This window comes from Scyliorhinus torazame, chromosome 15 (genome assembly GCF_047496885.1).
Source record: "Scyliorhinus torazame isolate Kashiwa2021f chromosome 15, sScyTor2.1, whole genome shotgun sequence".
Taxonomy (NCBI): domain Eukaryota; kingdom Metazoa; phylum Chordata; class Chondrichthyes; order Carcharhiniformes; family Scyliorhinidae; genus Scyliorhinus; species Scyliorhinus torazame.
Window position 1 is genome coordinate 54,299,417 of NC_092721.1, and position 21,914 is coordinate 54,321,330.

General features: G+C 47.6%; 1 protein-coding gene across 1 annotated transcript in view; it reads right to left on the reverse strand.

Moving 5' to 3' along the window:
- The window catches only part of LOC140391301 (UDP-glucose:glycoprotein glucosyltransferase 1-like), a 183,335-nt gene that overhangs the window by 27,751 nt on the left and 133,670 nt on the right, over positions 1-21,914 (reverse strand). The window contains exons 7-9 of the mRNA XM_072475895.1: positions 19,571-19,731; positions 10,040-10,154; positions 1,730-1,846 (exon numbers count right to left, since the gene is read on the reverse strand). Coding sequence (XP_072331996.1) covers positions 1,730-1,846; positions 10,040-10,154; positions 19,571-19,731 — 393 coding nt within the window. The remainder of the gene's footprint in view (positions 1-1,729; positions 1,847-10,039; positions 10,155-19,570; positions 19,732-21,914) is intronic.

A 21,914-nucleotide genomic window follows, 5' to 3' on the forward strand; every position in this document is an offset into this window, starting at 1 on the left:
GGGAGGTTTTTTTCCCAGGTGGTATTTGTAAAAGCATACGGGAGGGTTAATATGTGCGGGAGAAACCCATTGTATAAGTTCTGTATTATGTTTGATTGATATGTTTATGTTCTGTTCTGCTCTTTTTTTCTTTTTCTTTTCTGTTACGGGGGGGGGGGGGGGAGGGGCGGGGTTTAACTGGTTGAAAAATTTTTGTTGGAAAACTTTGAATAAACATATTTTTTAAAAAAGTAGACAGTACCTGACTGATTTCTTTTGTATCGGCTGAGTAGTGTCGTTCAGGATGGTCAATTGGTGGGCACCAAACTTACATCAACTTTCTCATAGTTTCAGCGTGTAAGCTCCTTCCCCCATGTTGAGATTTTTCCCATAAAAATATTTTGCAAACTCCGAAGGGGTTTGCAAACCACTGTTTGGGAACTCCTGATCTAGAAGGGCAAGGGCAGCAGGTACCTGGGAACTCCATCACCTGGAGGTTCCCCACCAAGACAGTCAACAGCCTGACTTGGAAATGTATCAACTTTCCTTCACTGTTTCTGGGTCAAAATCCTGGAGCTGCCTCCCTAATAGCTTCCTAGAAAGTGGCAGTGCCCATAGCTGTTTTTCTAGGTATTACTTGCGATCAAACTTTTAAACTTGGCATTCTGACAGACCTTTTAATGGGTCTAGGGGTACATAATGGGTTCACTTTCACTTTATAATGGGAAAGCTTTATTTTTTACTGAGTGACTATATCGTTTAGGGATACAGGTAAGAACACTTTCCTCCAGCCCAGCACAAACCCCTCTGACCCCCACCTTCCACGAAGGGGTTGTTGGGATTTACCACCTTGCCACCCTCAGACTGCAAGCCACCAGGCCCACGTTCCTCAATACTTGCACCAATTCACGCCAGCAGGGCTCTCGCCTGCGCGAGGTGGGGGGAGCATCCCACCTGGCTTGTGAGTGCGGCGGGTCGGAGAAACCCACCCTTAGTCTCCCAAATGGAAAATCTAGTTCCCCAAAGGAAAAATCCTGCCCAATGTCTCTGTGGGGGGAATGGGAACGAGAGACAGAGAATGTTAAAAAGATGAGGATTCCTTGACCATCCAATGCCACCAGGTTACATGGTCACCCAGAGTTGTACTGCTGCACCACCCTCAACATTGTGGATTTACAAGGTGTCGCCAGTACGGGCGTATAGTTTGCCGAGGGCGGCAGCGGGGCTGGCGCCCAGCGCCATTCCCATTTTTCAACAGATAGGGAATCCTGAAACCAATGTTGAGCAATGGAGAATCCACTCCAGGGTGTTTTTCCCCTCACAGTCCTTTATGTAGCTGCTTCTAGAGGGCCGGTTAGGAACAGGGTAAATATGAAACATACTTGTTGAATTAAGTTTCACGCATATGACATGGGACTGAGAGGAAAGCAGAACATCCAGAGGGAACCCAGGTAGACACGGGAGAAAGTGCAAACTCCACACAGACAATCACCAGAGGTTGGAATCGAACAGTGTTCTGCTCCCATCTATATTATTTATCTGTTGCCTAATCTAGTGTTGTCAGCAAACCTGAATGATGGCACTCTAGCTTCATTCAACTCATTTTAAAATAGTGAAAAATTAAGATTGAGATGTGACGAGTGTCGCCCTCCCTTATGAAACAGAATAGTTATTTGTGATGTGCATTTAAATGATATTAAGGGACTATAATACAGAATATGTAATTCATGATATTCGGTACTTTACCCACCAGGTCTATAGTTTTAGCCATCTCTTTGGTCTCATCACTGCACCAGGTTTCACACCAGAGCCATTCCTGTGGTAGGGATTTGATAGCAACCTGATGGATCATGTTATTGGGCAGATCCTGGAAGCAACAAAAAAAATGATGGCATTAATCTTTAAAAAAATATATTTTTATTCTCCTTTTTCACATTTTCATCATATTTACAACAAATAATTTATAACAACAACAAATAAAATGGCAATTCCCCAGCCAACAATCCCCTCATCCCACCCATCCTCAAACAGCCCAATATTTTGAATACAACACCAATGAAAAAGAATCATCATTAATTTATACATTCCAAACCTCCCCCCCTCTAATGTTCGATGTCATCCAATTTGTAAAAAGGCGTGATGAACAAGGCCCATGAGTTGTAGAACTCTTCCATTGTCGCCCTCAACTCGAACTTTATTTTCTCGAGTGTTAAGAACTCCATGCCGAGGCACAGGGCGGAGAAGCCGACCTCCACCCCAACAGGACCCGCCTTCGGGCAATCAGCGAGGCGAAGGCTAAGACATCTGCCTCCGCACCCGCTTCCAACCCAGGCTGACCCGATACCCCGAATATGGCTGTTAAGGGGACCTGATTCGAGTCTCACATGCACCACCCTTGAGATTACCCTAAAGACCTCCCTCCAATACCCCTCAGTTTTGGGCTGGACCAAAACATGATTTGCGGTGGTACCCCCACAGCGCTCACAAACATCCTCCACACCTTCAAAAAGACAGCTCACCCTCGTCTTTGTGAGGTGCGCCCTATACACCACCTTCAACTGTATCAGCCCCATCCTCGTGCACAAAGTTGACGCATTCACCCTCCGTAGCATCTCACACCACAACCCCTCCTTCTTGCCCTCCCCCAATTCTTCCTCCCACTTTGCCTTAATCCCATCCAGTGATACCTTATCTTCTCCCAGAATAACCCCAAAAATCGCCAACACCACCCCTTTCTCCAATCTCCGCCGTCAATATCTCTTCCAACAGTGTGGGGGCCTGTGCAAATTGGAAAGCTCTGCACCTCCTTCTTGGCAAAATTTCAGACCTGTATAAATCTAAACATCTCTCCCTGCACCACCCATATTTCTCCCCTAGCTCCTCCAACTTCGCAAACCGGCCTCCCAGAGACAAATCCTTTAATACCCTAACTCCCCTCTCCTCCCATCTCCGAAAATTCCCATTCCACCTCCCAGGTTCAAATCTGTCATTCTCTCGAATTAGCATTTCCCTTGACCCCAATCACAACCTAAAGTGTTGGCGCAACTGCCTCCAGATCTTCAGCGTCGCCACTATCACCGGACTCGAGTATTTCCCTGGGGCCATCGGGAGTGGCGTTATTGCCAACGCCCTTAACCCCGACCCCCTGCATAGACTCTTCTTCATTCTAACCCACTGGGAGCCCCCCCCCCCCCCCCCCCCCCCCCGCACCTAACCTTCTCAGCTTTCACCGCCCAGTAATAATACAGTAAATTCAGGAGATCCAACCCCCTGACTGCGCTCCTCTCTACAGCAATACCTTCCTAGTTCTGGCCACCTTCTTCCCCTCAAACAAACAAGGTAATCATCTTTTCTACTTCCTTAAAAACTCCTTTGATAAAAAGATTGTCAGGCACTAAAAAATGGACAAAAACCACTGCAATACATTTATCTTAACTGCCTGCACCCGACCTGCCAGCGGCAGAGGAAGACAATCCCATCTTGCCAAATCCACTTTCACCCTCCCCACCAAACTAGTGATGTTATATCTACGGAGCTCCCCCCCCCCAATTACATGTCACCTGCACCCCCAGGTATCTAAAGTGGGTTACTGCCCTACAAAACTGCAGCCACCCCACCCCTGCCCGATGGCATTAATCTTGAGATTTAAATAAGCAGAACAAAATATTTGAAACAGTAAAGAAATAGATGAATTAAGAGTCACTATAGATGAAAAGAAATGCCATTCAGAGTGGCGGCACAGTGGCTAGCACTGTTGCCTCACAGTGCCAGGGACCCGGATTCAATTCCGGCCTTGGGTGTGGAGTTTGCACATTCTCTCTGTGTCTGCGTGGGTTTCCTCCAGTCCTCCGGTTCCCCCCACAGATAAATATGTGCAGGGTAGGTGGATTGGCCATGGTAAAATTGCCCCTTCGTGTCCAAAGGTTAGGTGGGGTTACGGAGATAGGGTGGGGGAGTGAACCTTGGTAGGGTGCTATTTAAGAGCGTTGGTGCACGTGGACGGGCTGAATGGCCTTCATCAGCATTGTAGGAATTCTATGATTCTATAAATTAGGTGTTTTATTACAATAACAATAATTAAGAGTTACTGTAGATGAAAAGAAATGAAGACACAGGGCAGCACGGTAGCATAGTGGTTCGCACAGTTGCTTCGCAGCGCCCGGGTCCCAGGTTCAATTCCCGTCTGTGTGGAGTCTGCACATTCTCTCCATGTGAGAACTTGTGCATAGAGTCAGAAAAAATAGGAGAGGCGTTGAATGAATACTTTTCTTTAGTGTTCACCAAGGAGAGGGGCCATGTTTTTGAGGATGAGAGTGTGATACAGGCGGGTAGGCTGGAGGAGGTAGGTGTTCTGAGGAAGGATGTATTAGCAATTTTGAAAACCCTTAGGGTCGACAAGTCCCCTGGGCCAGATGGGATATATCCAAGGATTTTTTGGGAGGCAAGGGCCTTTGGCTTTGATCTTTGGGTCCTCACTGTCCACGGGGATAGTGCCAGAGGTCTGGAGAGTGGCGAATGTTGTTCCTCTGTTCAAGAAAGGGAATAGGAATGACCCTGGTAATTATAGGCCGGTTAGTCTTATTTTGGTGGTCGGTAAGTTAATGGAAAAAGATCCTGAAGGATAGGATTTATAACCATTTCGAAAGATGCAGCTTAATTTTCAGACTGGAGACCAGTTACCAGCGGTGTACCACAGGGATCAGTGCTGGGTCCTCTGCTCTTTGTGATTTTTATCAATGACTTGGAGGAGGGGGCTGAAGGTTGGGTCAGTAAATTTTCTGATGACACCAAGATTAGTGGAGTAGTGGATGAGGTGGAGGGCTGATGTAGGCTGCAAAGAGACAGTGATAGGATGCAGAGCTGGGCCGAAAAATGGCAGATGGAGTTTAACCCTGATATGTGCGAGGTGATTCATTTTGGTAGAAAAAAATTGAATGCGGATTACAGGGTTAATGGCAGGGTTCTGAGGAATGTGGAGGAACAGCGAGATCTTGGGGTTCATGTCCACAGATTTCTGAAGGTTGCCACTCAAGTGGATAGAGCCGTGAAGAAGGCCTATAGTGTGTTAGCGTTTATTAACAGGGGGCTTGAGTTTAAGAGGCGCGGGGCTGTGCTGCAACTGTACATGACCCTGTGAGACCACATTTGGAGTATTGTGTGCAGTTCTGGTCACCTCACTATAGGAAGGATGTGGAAGCATTGGAAAGGGTGCAAAGGAGATTTACCAGGATGCTGCCTGGTTTGCAGGATAGGTCTTATGAGGAAAGGTTGAGGGAGCTAGGGCTTTTCTCTTTGGAGCGGAGGAAGATGAGAGGCGACTTAATAGAGGTTTATAAGATAATGAGGGGGATAGATAGAGTGGACGTTCAGAGACTATTTCCTCGGGTGCATGTAGCTGTTACAAGGGGGTATAACTATAAGGTTCAGGGTGGGAGATATAGGAGGGATGTCCGAGGTAGGTTCTTTACTCAGTGTGGTTAGGGTGTGGAATGGACTGCTTGCTGTGATAGTGGAGTGGGACACTTTCGGAAGTTTCAAGCGGTTATTGGATAGGCACATGGAGCACACCAGAATGACTGGGAATGGGATAGGTTGATCTTGATTTCGGACAATGCTCGGCACAACATCGAGGGCCGAAGGGCCTGTTCTGTGCTGTACTGTTCTATGTGTGCTTGGGTTTCCTCTAGGTGCTCCGGGTTCCTCCCACAGTCCAAAGATGTGCAGGTTAGGTGGATTGGGTGGGGTTACTGGGTTACGGGGATAGAGTGATGGTGTGGGCTTGGGTAGGATGCTCTTTCCAAGGGCCGGTGCAGACTTGATGGGCTAAATGGCCTCCTTATGCACTGCAAAATCTATGAGACTATGAGAATGTGCCTCCTAATCAGATAAGGTAGTGTTCAAGCAGACATATATGTAAATACACATGTGATTTAATCCTGGAGACAATGTTGAATTTAACCTGCTAATATCTCTGGTAACCGATCTGTGACAGATCATTCACCTAGTTATTTTTTGTTCAAGAATAACAACATTTTTTAAATTCACCTGATCCGACCCAATTTCACAATGGATATTCGAGCTTTCATGCGGGCTCAATGTTGCCAGATAATTTTATTTTTCTTTGGTGATTTTGAATCCAGAACTTTATTAGTGTCACATGTCGGCTTACGTGTAGGCTTACACTCAATGAAGTTACTGTGAAAATCCCTCAGTCGCCACACTACGGCGTCTGTTCGGGTACACGGAGGAAGAATTCAGAATGTCCAATTCACCTAACAAGCGTGTTTTCCGGGACTTGTGGGAGGAAACCAGAGCGCCTGGAGGAAACCCATGCTGACCCGGGGAGAATGTGCAGACCCTGCACAGACAGTGACTCAAGCCGGGAATCGAACCCGGGTCCCTGACGCTGTGAAGCAGCAGTGCTAACCACTGTGCTACCCATGTTAAGTTATTGTCATTATCGTGTCAGACTTCTGCATTATTCTCACTGACAAATCACGAAACAAAAACTGTGACCCTAAATATTGCCCAACAAATCGATTGGAGGTGGTACAGTCAAGGTTCACTGAATTGGTCCGTGGGATGAGAGGTTTCTCCTATGATGTGAAGCTGAGTAAATTGGGCCTATGTTCTCCAGAGTTTAGGAGATTGAGAGGCGATCTCATTGAAACATACAAGATTCTGAAGGGGCTTGATGAGATAGATGCTGAGCTGGTCAGGGAATCTAAAACCCAAGTGCACAATCTCTGTATAAGGGGCAAGTAGTTTTATACTAAGATGAGAAAAATAAATTACTCAAAGGATTGTGAAGCTTTGGAATTCTATACCCCAGAGGGTTATCAATGCTTTATTGTTGAAGCTTGGATAAACAGGTATTTCGTCTTTCAGGAATCAAGGGGAGAGGGCAGGAAAGTGAAGTCCAAAATCAGCCATGATGGTATTGAATGGCAGAGCAGGCTCACGGACAACATGACTCCTCTTTCTCCTTTTTTTTGTGTTCAGTAACAATATTAAAGACAGCGAATCCTTTAATGGCCTCTCAAAACTGTCAATCAAAATGAACTCAACATCTCATCCCCTGCTGAGATGTGTGGTTTTTAACCTTTAGAAACTCAGCCAAGCATTCACAATTTATTCCGCTCTAATAACAACCCTCGGAAATATCAGAAATTTAGCCTATTGAAACTGCACGAACAGATCATAGAATCCCTACATTGTAGAAGGAGGCCAGTCGGTCCAACGAGTTATACCAACCCTCTAGACCCACTCTTCCGCATTATCCCTGTAATCCCACCTAACCATTGGACACTAATGGACAATTTAGAATGGCCAATCCCACCTAACTTGCACATCTTTAGACTGTGGGAGGAAACTGGAGCACCCGGAAGAAACCCACGCAGACATGGGGAGAATGTGCAAACTCCACACAGACAGTTACCCAAGATTGGAATTGAACCGCGGTCCCTGGTGCTGTGAAGCAGCAGTGCTAACCACTGTGCCACGATGATAATATTTTTACAAGATGGCCTGCCAATCAATGCACTCCAACATTATGTATTTTTTTATTTTAACTAACAGCTACAACCTAGATTTTGTTTTTGTTTTCAAAGGGCGAGAGATTTAAATGATTTCAGCCCATGGAAGTCAAATCGACTGTATCTGCCCTTAAGAATATTTTCTCCATACATTTGTAATTGGCACACTGCAGCTTAGAGCCAGGGATAGCGGAAATAAGGTTTAGCACTATTTTCAAATACATAGAAACATACATAGAAGCAGGAGGAGGCCATTCACACCTGCTCTACTAAATTCATTGTGATCATGGCTGATCATCAAGTTTAATACACTGATCCTGTCTTCCCCCACATATTCCTTGATACCTTTAGCCCCAAGAACTGTATTTAAATTCTTCTTGAAATTACACAATGTTATGGCCTGAACTACTTTCTGTGGTAGTGAATTTCAAACAATGACCCCGAGTTATAGATTCCCCTACCATTGGGAACATTCTTTCTGAATCTACCCTGTCTAATCCTTAGAAACTGAAATCCACTCTCATTCTAATCTCCAAAGAATATAATCCTAATTGACTTCTCTCCTCTTATGACAGTTGTGCCATCCCAGGAATCAGCCTGGTAATCCTCATATGACAGTCCCACCATCCCAGGAATCAGCCTGGTAAATCTTCGCTGCACTCCCTCCATAGCAAGAACATCCTTCCTCAGACAAGGACACCAAAACTGCACACAATACTCCAGGTGTGGTGTCACCGATGCTCAATACAATTGCACTAAAACATCTCTATTCCTATACTCATTCTCTGGCTATGAAGGTCAACAAACCATTTTCCTGCTTCACTGCGTGCTGTACCTGTGCGTTTACTTTCAGCGACTGATACATGAAGACACCTAGGTCTCGCTGAGTATCCACCTTTCCCAATTTACACCCATTCAAATAATCAGCCTTCCTATTTTTGCTACCGAACTTGATAACCTCGCATTTATCCACATTATACTGCATCTGCCATGCATGTGCCCACTCACTCAGCCTGTTCAAATCACGCTGAAGCATCTCTGCATCCTCCTCACAGCTCACCCTCCCTCCCAATTTTGTATCATCTGAAAATTTGGAGATAATACATTTAGTTCCCTCATCCAAGTATCAATATACTGTGAACAGTTGGGGTCCGAGCACAGATCTCTTTGGCACCCCACTAGTCACTGCCTGTTAATCGGAAAAAGACCCATTTATTCCAATTTTTTATTTCCTGTCTGCTAACCAGCTTATTAACCATTTCAAAACACTACTGGCAATCCCATGCACTTTAACTTTACACAGTAATCTTCTATGTGAGCCCTTGTCGAAAGCCGCCTGAAAGTCTAAATAACCACATCCACCGGTTCTCCCTGGTCAACTCTACTAGTTACATCTTCAAAGAATTCTACTAGATTTGTCAAGCATGGATTTTCCTTTTGCTGACTTTGTCTGATTACATCACTGCTTTCCATATGCTGTGCTATGAAATCCTTGATAATGGACTCCAGCAACTTCCCTACTACCGACAATAGGGTCACTTTTCTTTCTATCTCCCTTTTTGAATAGCGGGGTTATATTAGCCAACCTCCAATCTGTAGGAACCATTCCAGGGTTCAAAGAATTTTGGAAAATTACTACTGGTGAGCTGGAGATGCCAATTGGGCATATGGATGCAGCTTGCTTGTTAGACCCTTTGTAATATTGGACATCTTGATCTTGGAACACCAAGATGTCACTGGTCTGAAATTCAATCCTCTAATTTAGATTTTTTTGCACAAACCCATGTCCCTTGAAGGACTGTTAATGAGGCAGCTGAAAACCTTGAAAAATTGGATGGCGCAATTATATATTAATGCAGTTTTGCATCAGGCTCCTGTAATCAGTATTCGGACTCCAATTAGCACAGTCTATGCGTCCAAACCATTTCAGGTAGGTACCTGGAACATGTAGATGGCAATGACCCGAACCTGATTTTTACACAAAAATGGGCACATTGCTGTTAGACCTCTACCTCAGTGAGCCTCCACCGCGGATATGGAATCACCCAAAAGCTAGCTTCTCATTTGAAAGGAAAGGCAAAAAGATGCAACATGTATATGGGATAATTTCAATTTAAGTGAAGGCAGAAATCTGCTGTAGTGGATCGGCTTCTTGTTATGCACGGAACCAAGTTTTTCCTGAAACGGGCAAATAATCTTGTACCACAATTCATGGAATCATAGAAAGGTTACAGCACAGAAGGAGACCATTCTGCCTGTCCTGTCTGTGCCAGCCCGAGGACATCCAGGTGCACTTTCTAATCCCACCTTCCAGCAGCCGGTCCAAATGTTGGAGATCACCCCCATGTTGTTGCAATATAGTCAAGCATAACAGTACAAAATCATCAACATAAATACTTCAATTCAAATGAGCCTTGAAATTAAGAATTCAGATAAATCAGAATTTATGTTTTTTTTCCAAAAGCAAGCAGGGCCATCTTCAACAACATATATGGTAACCATGAGTAATTTAAGTAAGAGCTGACCTGATCCAGGTTAGATAGACTGTTGGGATCTTGACTGAGTGCTTGATACTGACCTCGAAGGCGATCACCTGCTGCTAATTTCCTAAATCTCTTTAAATCCACAACGTACAAAGCACTAGAAAAAAGATAATTGCAGATTTTCTTCATTATAACCATAGTATGTGAGACATTTGAAATGTCCAGCACTATAGTCAGATATTTTGATTTGAAATTATTAATGTCCAATGAATTTAATAAATCACATTAACAAATCCTCTGTCAATAAACAAAATCAAAATGAGGAAAAGAATATTTCTCTACTAAAGAGTGTGCGTGCACCATGAAGCTTGAATTATTGGAAAAAAAAAACACCTGGTTCATTAATGTCTTTTAGTTTGGTTTATATGTGACTGCAATCTCTTAACAATGTGACAACTGCTTAGCAAGTGGTCCAATCATATCATACTGTTGCAAGGCAATGATTCACAAAGGTGGCCCACCACCTTCTCAAAGGCAACTGGGTAGAGGTCCCTCTATGGAGGCATCCTCCCCCTAAAACTTGAGAACCTTGCGTGGAGGGTGATGAACGCAGCAGTATCGTGCAATCACTGGCTGCACCGGTTCACTGATTCCGAAGAATCCTGCTTTTTTTGCGGTCCTGTGAAGTCCGTGAGCCATATCTATGTTCAGTGTCCTAGGCTGCACTCCTTTTTCAGTTTTTTAACAACGTTGCTGCTAAAGTTCTGTTTGCACTTCAGCCTCAGGCTCCTGATCTATGGGCACCCAGTGCGTAGAAGGATGGGGAAGGGGAGGACCTCCTTGTGAACCTGTTCCTGGGCCTGCCAAAACTAGCCATTAACAGGTCCAGGCAGCAGGCGACCGAGGGGGACATCTGACTGGACTGCCTGCCCCTCTTCAACGGCTTCATTCGCGGACGGGTGTCCCTGGAAAGGGAGCATGCGGTGTCCACGGGCACACTCAAGGCCTTCCATGCTTGGTTGGCACCGCAGGGGTTGGATTGTTTCGTCAACCCTTCTCTGTACACGGTGATTGATTTTTTTTTTTAAGTTTCCGTTTCTATTTGTTATTTTTGGGCTGTGCTCCTACCAGGAGCGGCCGCTTTTAATTTGTCCCTTGGTTAATTTCTGTTAATCTATTCAGTTGTAATGCCCAATAACATAAAAGGCAACTGGGGATGGGCAATAAATACTAGTCTCACCAGACTTAATGAATTGGGAAAAAAAGCAAACATTTCTGTTTTCGGTGTAATACTCACCAGGTCATAAAATGTAGCAAACAACAGATATGAAGATGATTCTTAATCAGTTTTCAGAAACAGCCTAGGCAGACAAAGTCTGTTACAGGTAGAGTACTGGAATCTGGAACCTTCGGCACCAAGTTTGTGCTGCATTTTGGAATGCCGTGGAGTTGTAACTGAAAAGCATTTGTTTTTTTATTTATGCAAGATTGCATAGAACTCCTTAATAACTCCCTTTGAACTCACATTGGCCAGCTGAAAGAACACAACCAGTGCACATGGAACGTAAAAGCTTTTGGAAGTCAATTGCAATGCTTGTTGTTGGGGCTCCTATCAAGAGCCCAAAAGTCCGTTTCACCGGGAGCTGCCGAAACGTGCGACTCAGCTGGTCATCGCCGCACCCGGAAGTCTACTTGGAACTCAATGATAATGGGGAGGTCCAGGTGGGAGTGGTCTGGGAGGCGTTGAAGGCGGTGGTTAGAGGGGAGCTAATATCAATAAGGGCACATAAAGGGAAGCAGGAGAGTAAGGAACGGGAGCGGTTGCTGCAAGAACTTTTGAGGGTGGACAGACAATATGCGGAAGCACCGGAGGAGGGACTGTACAGGGAAAGGCAAAGGCTACATGTAGAATTTGACTTGCTGACTACGGGCACTGCAGAGGCACAATGGAGGAAGGCACAGGGTGTACAGTACGAATATGGGGAGAAGGCGAGCAGGTTGCTGGCACACCAATTGAGGAAAAGGGGAGCAGCGAGGGAAATAGGGGGAGTGAGGGATGAGGAAGGAGAGATGGAGCGGGGAGCGGAGAGAGTGAATGGAGTGTTCAAGACATTTTATAAAAAATTATATGAAGCTCAACCCCCGGATGGGAGGGAGAGAATGATGGGCTTCTTGGATCGGCTGGAATTTCCTAAGGTGGAAGAGCAGGAAAGGGTGGGACTGGGAGCACAGATCGACGTAGAAGAAGTGGTGAAAGGAATTAGGAGCATGCAGGCGGGAAAGGCCCCGGGACCGGATGGATTCCCAGTCGAATTCTATAGAAAATATGTGGACTTGCTCGCCCCGGTATTGACGAGGACCTTTAATGAGGCAAAGGAAAGGGGACAACTGCCCCCGACTATGTCTGAAGCAACGATATCGCTTCTCTTAAAGAAGGAAAAGGACCCGCTACAATGCGGGTCCTATAGACCTATTTCCCTCCTAAATGTAGATGCCAAGATCCTGGCCAAGGTAATGGCAATGAGAATAGAGGAATGTGTCCCGGGGGTGGTCCACGAGGACCAAACTGGGTTTGTGAAGGGGAGACAGCTGAACACGAATATACGGAGGCTGTTAGGGGTAATGATGATGGCCCCACCAGAGGGGGAAACGGAGATAGTAGTGGCGATGGATGCCGAGAAAGCATTTGATAGAGTGGAGTGGGATTATTTGTGGGAGGTGTTGAGGAGATTTGGTTTTGGAGAGGGGTATGTTAGATGGGTGCAGCTGTTGTATAGGGCCCCGATGGCGAGCGTGGTCACGAATGGACGGGGATCTGCATATTTTCGGCTCCAGAGAGGGACAAGGCAGGGATGCCCTCTGTCCCCATTATTGTTTGCACTGGCGATTGAGCCCCTGGCGATAGCGTTGAGGGGTTCCAAGAAGTGGAGGGGAGTACTTAGGGGAGGAGAAGAACACCGGGTATCTTTGTATGCGGACGATTTGCTACTATACGTGGCAGACCCGGCGGAGGGGATGCCAGAAATAATGCGGATACTTGGGGAGTTTGGGGATTTTTCAGGGTATAAATTGAACATGGGGAAAAGTGAGTTGTTTGTGGTGCATCCAGGGGAGCAGAGTAGGGAAATAGAGGGCCTACCGTTGAGGAAGGTAACAAGGGACTTTCGTTACCTGGGGATCCAGATAGCCAAGAATTGGGGCACATTGCATGGGTTAAATTTAACGCGGTTGGTGGAACAAATGGAGGAGGATTTCAAGAGATGGGATATGGTATCCCTGTCACTGGCTGGGAGGGTGCAGGCGGTTAAGATGGTGGTCCTCCCGAGATTCCTCTTTGTGTTTCAGTGCCTCCCGGTGGTGATCACAAAGGCTTTTTAAAAAAGGATTGAAAAGAGCATCATGGGTTTTGTGTGGGCCGGGAAGACCCCCGAGAGTGAGAAAGGGATTCTTACAGCGTAGCAGGGATAGGGGGGGTGGCTGGCACTACCGAGCCTAAGTGAGTATTATTGGGCCGCTAATATTTCAATGGTGAGTAAGTGGATGGGAGAGGAGGAGGGAGCGGCGTGGAAGAGATAGGAGAGGGCGTCCTGCAGGGGGACTAGCCTGCAAACAACGCGCGTTGCCGTTCTCACCAAAGAAATACACCACAAGCCCGGTGGTGGTGGCTACATTGAAAATTTGGGGGCAGTGGAGATGGCATAGGGGAGGGACGGGAGCTTCGGTGCGGTCCCCGATAAGAAACAATCATAGGTTCGTTCCGGGGAGAATGGATGGGGGATTTGGAGCATGGCAAAGAGCTGGGGTAGTACAACTAAGAGATCTATTTGTAGATGGGACGTTTGCGAGTCTGGGAGCGCTGACCGAGAAATATGGGTTGCCCCAAGGGAATGCATTCAGGTATATGCAACTGAGGGCTTTTGCGAGGCAACAGGTGAGGGAATTCCCGCAGCTCCCGACACAAGAGGTGCAGGACAGAGTGATCTCAAAGACATGGGTGGGGGATGGTAAGGTGTCAGATATATATAGGGAAATGAGGGACGAAGGGGAGACTATGGTAGATGAACTAAAAGGGAAATGGGAAGAAGAGCTGGGGGAGGAGATCGAGGAGGGGCTGTGGGCAGATGCCCTAAGCAGGGTAAACTCGTCGTCCTCGTGTGCCAGGCTAAGCCTGATTCAGTTTAAGGTATTACACAGGGCGCATATGACTGGAGCACGGCTCAGTAAATTTTTTGGGGTGGAGGATAGGTGTGCGAGGTGCTCGAGAAGCCCAGCGAATCATACCCATATGTTTTGGTCATGCCCGGCACTTCAGGGATTTTGGATGGGGGTGACAAAGGTGCTTTCAAAAGTAGTGGGGGTCCGGGTCGAACCAAGCTGGGGGTTGGCTATATTTGGGGTTGCACAAGAGCCGGGAGTGCAGGAGGCGAGAGAGGCCGATGTTTTGGCCTTTGCGTCCCTAGTAGCCCAGCGCAGGATATTGTTAATGTGGAAAGAAGCCAAGCCCCCGGGGTGGAGACTTGGATAAATGACACGGCAGGGTTTATAAAGCTAGAGCGGATTAAGTTCGTTCTAAGGGGGTCGGCTAAAGGGTTCACCAGGCGGTGGCAACCGTTCGTCGAATACCTCGCAGAAAGATAGATGGAATGGAAAAAAGAAGGCAGCAGCAGCAGCCCAGGATCGGGGGGGGGGGGGGGGGGGGGGGGGGGGGAGGAACCAGAAGGACTCTCAGGGTTGTTAATATATTCTGTATAATATGAATAGGTCGTTGCTACAGATAATTATATATTGGACTGTTAAATTATATTTTTGGAGAGTGTTACTTGTGATAAGGCAGTTGCCAATTAGGGTTAGTTTTCATTTTTGTTATTTATTATTTATTCATTTTTTTTTGTTTATAAAATAGGTCATTGTTATTTGTGTTGTTATAATATTGTGTAAAGGATGCACAATGTACTGTGTTGGTTGACCAAAAATTTTCAATAAAATATTTATAAAAAAAAAAAATTAAGTCCCAAGTACCTTTCAATACACCCCCTCACCCTGAAACACCCCCCTCATCTGCCAATAATCCCATGTTCATTCTCCAGGGTGGAAGCTGTTGTTTTTCTTCCCCTATCTCCAGGTCCACCCAGTGTGGAGCATGATCCGAGATGGCTATAGCCGTGTACTCCGTCCCCGTCACCTTTGGGATCAGTGCCCTTCCCAAAACAAAAAAATCTATTCGTGAAAATACTTTGTGTACATAGGAGAAAAACGAAGACTCCTTACTCCTAGGTCTACTAAATCTCCAGGGATCTACTCCTCCCATCTGCTCCATAAAATCCTTAAGCACCCTAGCTGCAGCCGGCCTCCTTCCGGTCCTGGACCTCGATCTGTGCAGCCCTGGGTCCAGCACCGTATTAAAGTCTCCACCCATTACCAACTTCCCCACTTCTAGGTCCGGGATTCGTCCTAACATACGCCTCATAAAATTGGCATCATTCCAGTTCGGGGCATACACGTTCACTAATACCACCGCCTCCCCTTGCAGTTTGCCACTCACCATCATGTATCTGTCCCCAGTATCCGCCACTATAGTCTTTGCCTCAAACATTACCCGCTTCCCCACTAGTATGGCCACCCCCCTGTTTTTTGCATCTAGCCCCGAATGAAACACCTGCCCCACCCATCCTTTGCGAAGTCTAACCTGGTCTATCAGCTTCAGATGTGTCTCCTGAAGCATAACCACATCTGCCTTAAGTTTCTTTAGGTGTGCGAGTACCCGTGCCCTCTTAATCGGCCCGTCCAGCCCTCTCACATTCCACGTGATCAACCGGGTTCGGGGGCTCTTTACCGCCCCCCCTTGACGACTAGCCATTTCCTTTTTCAATCAAGCTCCTCACCCGGTTCCCACGTAGCTGTATCCTCCCTAGGCGGCGCCCCCCCGCTCCGACCCCCCCCTTCCATACCAGCTCCCTCTTCTCCCCAGCAGCAGCAACCCAGTTAAGCCCCCCCCGCCCCGCCAGATCCCAAGCTAGCGTAATTGCACCCCCCATGTTGCTCCCAGAAGTCAGCAAACTCTGGCCGACCTCGGCTTCCCCCCGTGACCTTGGCTCACACTGTGCGAGGCCCCCCCCTTCCTGCTTCCCTGTTCCCGCCATGATTACCATAGCGCGGGAACAAAGCCCGCGTCCCTTTTGGCCCCGCCCCCAATGGCCGGCACCCTCAGCTCCTCATCCTCCCTCACTCCCTCCCCCACGACATGGGGAAGAGAGAGAAGTTACAGGGTCGCAGGTTTAACAACTTGGGAAGTCCTCTCTTCCCCCTTTCCCCCCCTTCATCCCACAAATTCACCCCCCCACTTTTGTCCCAAACGTTCTTTTTCTGGCCCGCTCACTCCAGCTTCTCCTCGACAATAAATGTCCACGCCTCATCTGCCGTTTCGAAGTAGTGGTGTTTCCCTAGATGTGTGACCCACAGTCTTGCCAGTTGCAGCATTCCGAATTTGACCTTCCTTTTATGCAACACCGCCTTGGCCCGATTAAAGCTTGCCCTCCTTCTCGCCACCTCCGCACTCCAATCTTGATATACGCGGATCACCGCATTCTCCCACGTACTGCTCCGAGTTTTCTTTGCCCCATCTGAGGACCATCTCTCTGTCCTTATATCGGAGAAATCTCACCACTATTGCTCGAGGAATTTCTCCAGCCCTCGGTCTTCGCACCATAACCCGATAGGCTCCCTCCACCTCCAGTGGACCCGTCGGGGCCTCCGATCCCATTGCCGAGTGCAGCATCGTGCTCACATATGCCCCGACGTCCGCCCCTTCTGCACCTTCGGGAAGACCAAGAATCCTTAGGTTCTTCCTCCTCGCATTATTCTCCAGCACCTCCAGCCTTTCCACACATCTTTTGTGTTGTGCCTCGTGGATCTCCGTTTTCACCACCAGGCCCTGTATGTCGTCCTCATTCTCAGCAGGCTTTGCCTTCACGACCCGAAGCTCCTGTTCCTCCTGTTTTGCTCCTCCTTTAGCCCCTCAATCGCTTGTAATATCGGGGCCAACAGCTCCTTCTTCATCTCCTTTTTGAGTTCATCTACGCAACGCCGCAGGAACTCTTGTTGGTCAGGGCCCCATATTAAACTGCCTCCTTCCGACGCCATCTTGCTTTGTGCCTGCCTTCCTGGCTGCTGCTCTCGAGGATCCACCGCAATCCGGCTACTTTCCTCTCTTTTTTCCATCCGTGTCCAGGGGGGATTCCCTTCTGGATTACCGCACAGTGTTTTTTGCCGTTAAAATTGCCGTTGGGTCTCCTATCAAGTGCCCAAAAGTCCGTTCCACCGGGAGCTGCCGAAACTTGCGACTCAGCTGGTCATCGCCGCACCCGGAAGTCAGTGCTAAATATTTTACCTGCCTGGATCTTCCAATGCCAGAATTTTACACTCCACCACCCTGACAGGTTCTGAGGTGGGGTGGGGGATGAGTGTAAAATTGCAGGAACACCACCTTTGCCCCAGTTAAGGCTCTTTTAAGTGGTCACTTAAAGGCCTTTTCCCAGCTTTAATTGTTAGGTCGACGGGCAGATGATAGATCGGAGGGGAAAACACAAAACTAAGTTTGATCTGTGGGAAGGGCAGGTGCAGTTCTTCCTTAACTGGGGGTGCCCTCCAGACCTACCTCACCCACCAATTTATCCTGATTGTCCCAGTGGGGCCCCCCACCAAGCCTTCCCTAATAACCCCCCCCGCTCCCCCCACCCCGGCCGCTGCCACATACTTGTTCTCCATAGAACATAGAACAGTACAGGCCCTTCGGCCCACGATGTTCTGCCGACCATTTATCCTAATCTAAGATCAACCTAACCCACACCCCTTCAAATTACTGCTGTCCATGTGCCTGTCCAAGAGTCGCTTCAATGTCCCAAATGACTCTGACTCCACCACCTCCGCTGGCAGTGCATTCCACGCACCCACCACTCTGCGTAAAGAACTGACCTCTGACATCTCCCCTATACCTTCCTCCAATCACCTTAAAATTATGTCCCCTGGTGACAGCCATTTCCACCCTGGGGAAAAGTCTCTGGCTATCCTCTCATCACCTTGTACACCTCTATCAAGTCACCTCTCTGCCTTCTTCGCTCCAGTGAGAAAAGCCCTAGCTCCCTCAACCTTTCTTCATAAGACATGCCCTCCAGTCCAGGCAGCATCCTGGTAAATCTCCTCTGTACCCTCTCCAAAGCATCCACATCCTTCCTATAATGAGGCGACCAGAACTGGACAGAATATTCCAAGTGTGGTCTAACCAGGGTTTTATAAAGCTGCAGCAAAACCTCACGGCTCTTGAACTCAATCCCCCTGTTAATGAAAGCCAACACACCATACGCCTTCTTAACAACCCTATCAACCTGGGTGGCAACTTTGAGGGATCTATGTACGTGGACACCAAGATCCCTCTGTTCCTCCACACTTCCAAGAATCCTGCCTTTAACCCTGTATTCAGCATTCAAATTCGATTTCCAAATTGAATCACTTCACATTTATCTAGGTTGACCTCCATCTGCCACTGTCAAAGTCCTGCAACAGCCCTCAACACTATTTACAACTCCACCAACCTTCGTGTCATCGGCAAACTTACTAACCCATCCTTCCATTTCCTCATCCAAGTCATTTGTAAAAACCATAAAGAGCAGAGGTCCCAGAACCTCTCACTGGTCGCCGACCTCCAGGCGGGATACTTTCCATCCACTCCCACTCGCTGTCTTCTATCGGCCAGCCAATTCCGTATCCAGACAACCAAACTTCCCTGTATCCCATGCCCCCTAACTTTCTGAATAAGTTTGTGGCACTTAGCTTCCGACTTCTAGCTGCAGTGCCTCTTCTGGCCACTGCTGCACTGAACCTGGTTTAACTGGAGATCCTCCTGGTGACTCTTTCAGAGAGGCAGTGCCAGTTCAATGGGCTGAATGACCTCGTTCTGTAAAGATTCTGTGACATGCAGAAGTCCCGCCTGTAGCGCAACAATTACTCACTCAAGTCGAGAAGAAATGAAATCAATCGAGGCTTTATTAAGCAAGACTTGTTCCCCAGCAGCTCAGTTACAGAATACGGCTGCTGGAAGAACTCGAGCTCTTATACTCCGCCTTCAGGGCGGAGCCAGAAGGCGGCAGATCCAACCAGGACCCGGGACCTGTCAGCCAATAGCCTCTCGGCTTCACAGGTACCGCATTACCCCGAAGACACCGCCTTCTGGCAATCAGTGCTCATTAGAGCCTGAAATGGCACTAGGCCTTCTAGAGTTATGGGGATACCTTCCCCACTGACTCCTGAAAATTCTGGCCAAGAGGCTTTTTGTTCTTCCAGGGCGAGTTCAACCCTCTCTGCCACATCGACACTGGGTCGGGTGAGTCAAGGTTCACTGGAGCATGGGAAACATCAGGCGCGTGAAGCCAATCTGTACTCGGTAACTCCCCAAACCTTTCAGAGCTAAGGCAGGTGAGGTGAAGGTTGGTGCGTGGGAATAAATGTCTGGTTTTGGATTACCAGCGGTCTGCAGATTGCCAGAATTGAGAAACTCTACCTGTATTGTTATGATTATACCTTATGTGATACTTTCTGCCTCCCAAATGTGAGGCCCAGTATCCTGAGTTCCAGAAACGGTAACCATCCATTTCTTTACGACTGTCACAGAATGGCGTGTATCCATAGGGAGCACCATCTAAATCCAAATCAAGTAGTTCTTTTAAATCAGTTCTCACAATCTAAAAGAAAGAATACAAGTAATATTTAAAACAGTTAACCACTTCATCAAATAAACAATTTTTAACAACTTTTTTAGAAAAGATCTTTTTTATTGAGTTTTCATATTTTATATCCAACAAATTATAAATTATACATTATCAGGAAAAACAGCGCAAAAACCAACATGTCCATTTACAAGCGAGCATCTTCATAACAACTGTGGCCGTGACCCCCTCCTTTAACCGGCATAAATATTTTACATTCTCCTATATTGCTGAGAGACAAATTAGAGGCATTTATATAAAATTTGGTTTGGGCCTTAGCTTGCCATTGGACTGGTCCCTGTGGCTTTGTCCCTCCTGCTCATACCTCACATTTCTTTTTGTTTCCCTTCATCCCCCCAGACCCCTCGCTGCCCCCCTGAACACGACAAGCCTCGGGCAAGCCGAGAACATGGGCTCCTCGATTATTTGGCCGGTGGGGAATGGGATTGCGGTTGAAACTAGAGCTCGGAGGGAGGTCCCTGCGTTGCTCCTCCATCCTCACCCACTCTGCTCCCGGTTCCTTGACCCATCCCCGTACCCTTTTTGCAGTGGCCACCCAGTGGTAGAACTGCAGGTTCGGAAGGGCAAGGCTTCCCACACTCCTTCTTTGCAGGATCTTATTTTGGATTCTCGGTCACCCCCCGCCCCCCCACCTCCCCTCCTAACACACACACACACACACAAACACCATGATTAACTTGTCAACTGGTTGAAAAAGGCTTTGGGGATGTAGATCGGGAGGGATCTGAACAGGAAGAGGAACCTGGGCAAAACGTTCATTTTGATTGTCTGTATCCTCCCCAAGAGGGAGAGTGGGAGTGAGCCCCACCTCAGCAGGTCCTTTTTGGCTTCCTTCACCAGACTTATCAGATTCCATTTATGGATCCGTGTCTAGTCGTGGGCTATTTGGATCCCCAGATAGCGGAATTGGTCAGGGACAGTTTAAACTGTCATGATATTCAAACACACACATCATGATAGACACACCAACAGACAAATCAGAACACACACCACCACAACCAATCACAGAAAGATATAAAAGCACAAACACGACACCTGGTGGTCAGTATTAGCTGGAGAGGAGTACCAGGACAGACCTGCTACACGACACACTCAGGGAGACAGCACGTGCAGAGTATCCAGAACGAACTGTATTATAAGAGTTAAAATAAAATAGAGTTGTACCACATACAACTGTGTTGGCTCATCTGTGCACCAGAGCACCCAACACCACATGGTACAGGAGTTGATCGATACCTGCCGGCATACCTCAGTGTAAACAGACAACCAGCAGTGCCCAGGCAAAATGATAGAGCTCCCGGTTCCGCAGCCGCTCCAGTGCTACGGCGATCTCCGCGAAAACTGGCGGCGATTCCGGCAAGTGGTCGAATTGTTCCTGGTGGCAGCTGAACTCCAAGACCTGGATGATAGCGAAAAAATTGAATTTCTCCTCACCATCGCCGGTGCAAGGGCAAGAGAAATATTCACAAGGTTCAGGTTCTTCAGGAGGCAGCAAAGGTACGATTACCAGGCAGTCCTGGACAAATTCTCCAAGTACTATGAAGAAAACGCAATCCAATCGGCAAGTAAAGGTAAGAAAAGCGGCAGTACTCACCTCGTGGCTGGGATCCCGGAGCCCGAATTCCCAGAGGCCGAAATCCCGGGCCTGAGAGAGGGCTGGGTCGAGGTCGGCGGCCATCTTGCTAAAGGTATCACGCTAGCACAGTTGCGCGAGCAGTGCGCAGAACCGGAAGTTTCGTTTGCGCATGCGCGAGATGCTGCGCATGCGCAGTCAAGAATACGGCCATCGGTAAAGGAACAGCGATCTGAGCATGCGCAGTCGCTTCCTACGTGCTACATACCGAGCGTCAGGATGTCAGAGGCCCCAGACCGCACCAATTTAAAGGGGAAACGTCCCAAATCCAATTTAAAAGGGAAACGTCCCAAATCAAAAAAACAAAAATCTGTTAAAGCTGTAAAACAACCTTCCCTCACCTGGAATGACAGCACATTACCGCAAATTGACCCAGGAGATGAATTTGACCTCCGAAGAACCCTCCGACAAGCAGTTACCTACGCACAAGCCGATGATTCCGACCTCGAATACTTCGATGACGATCTTTACAGTGTTTCCGGACCTCGCGAGCCCAATGATAGCT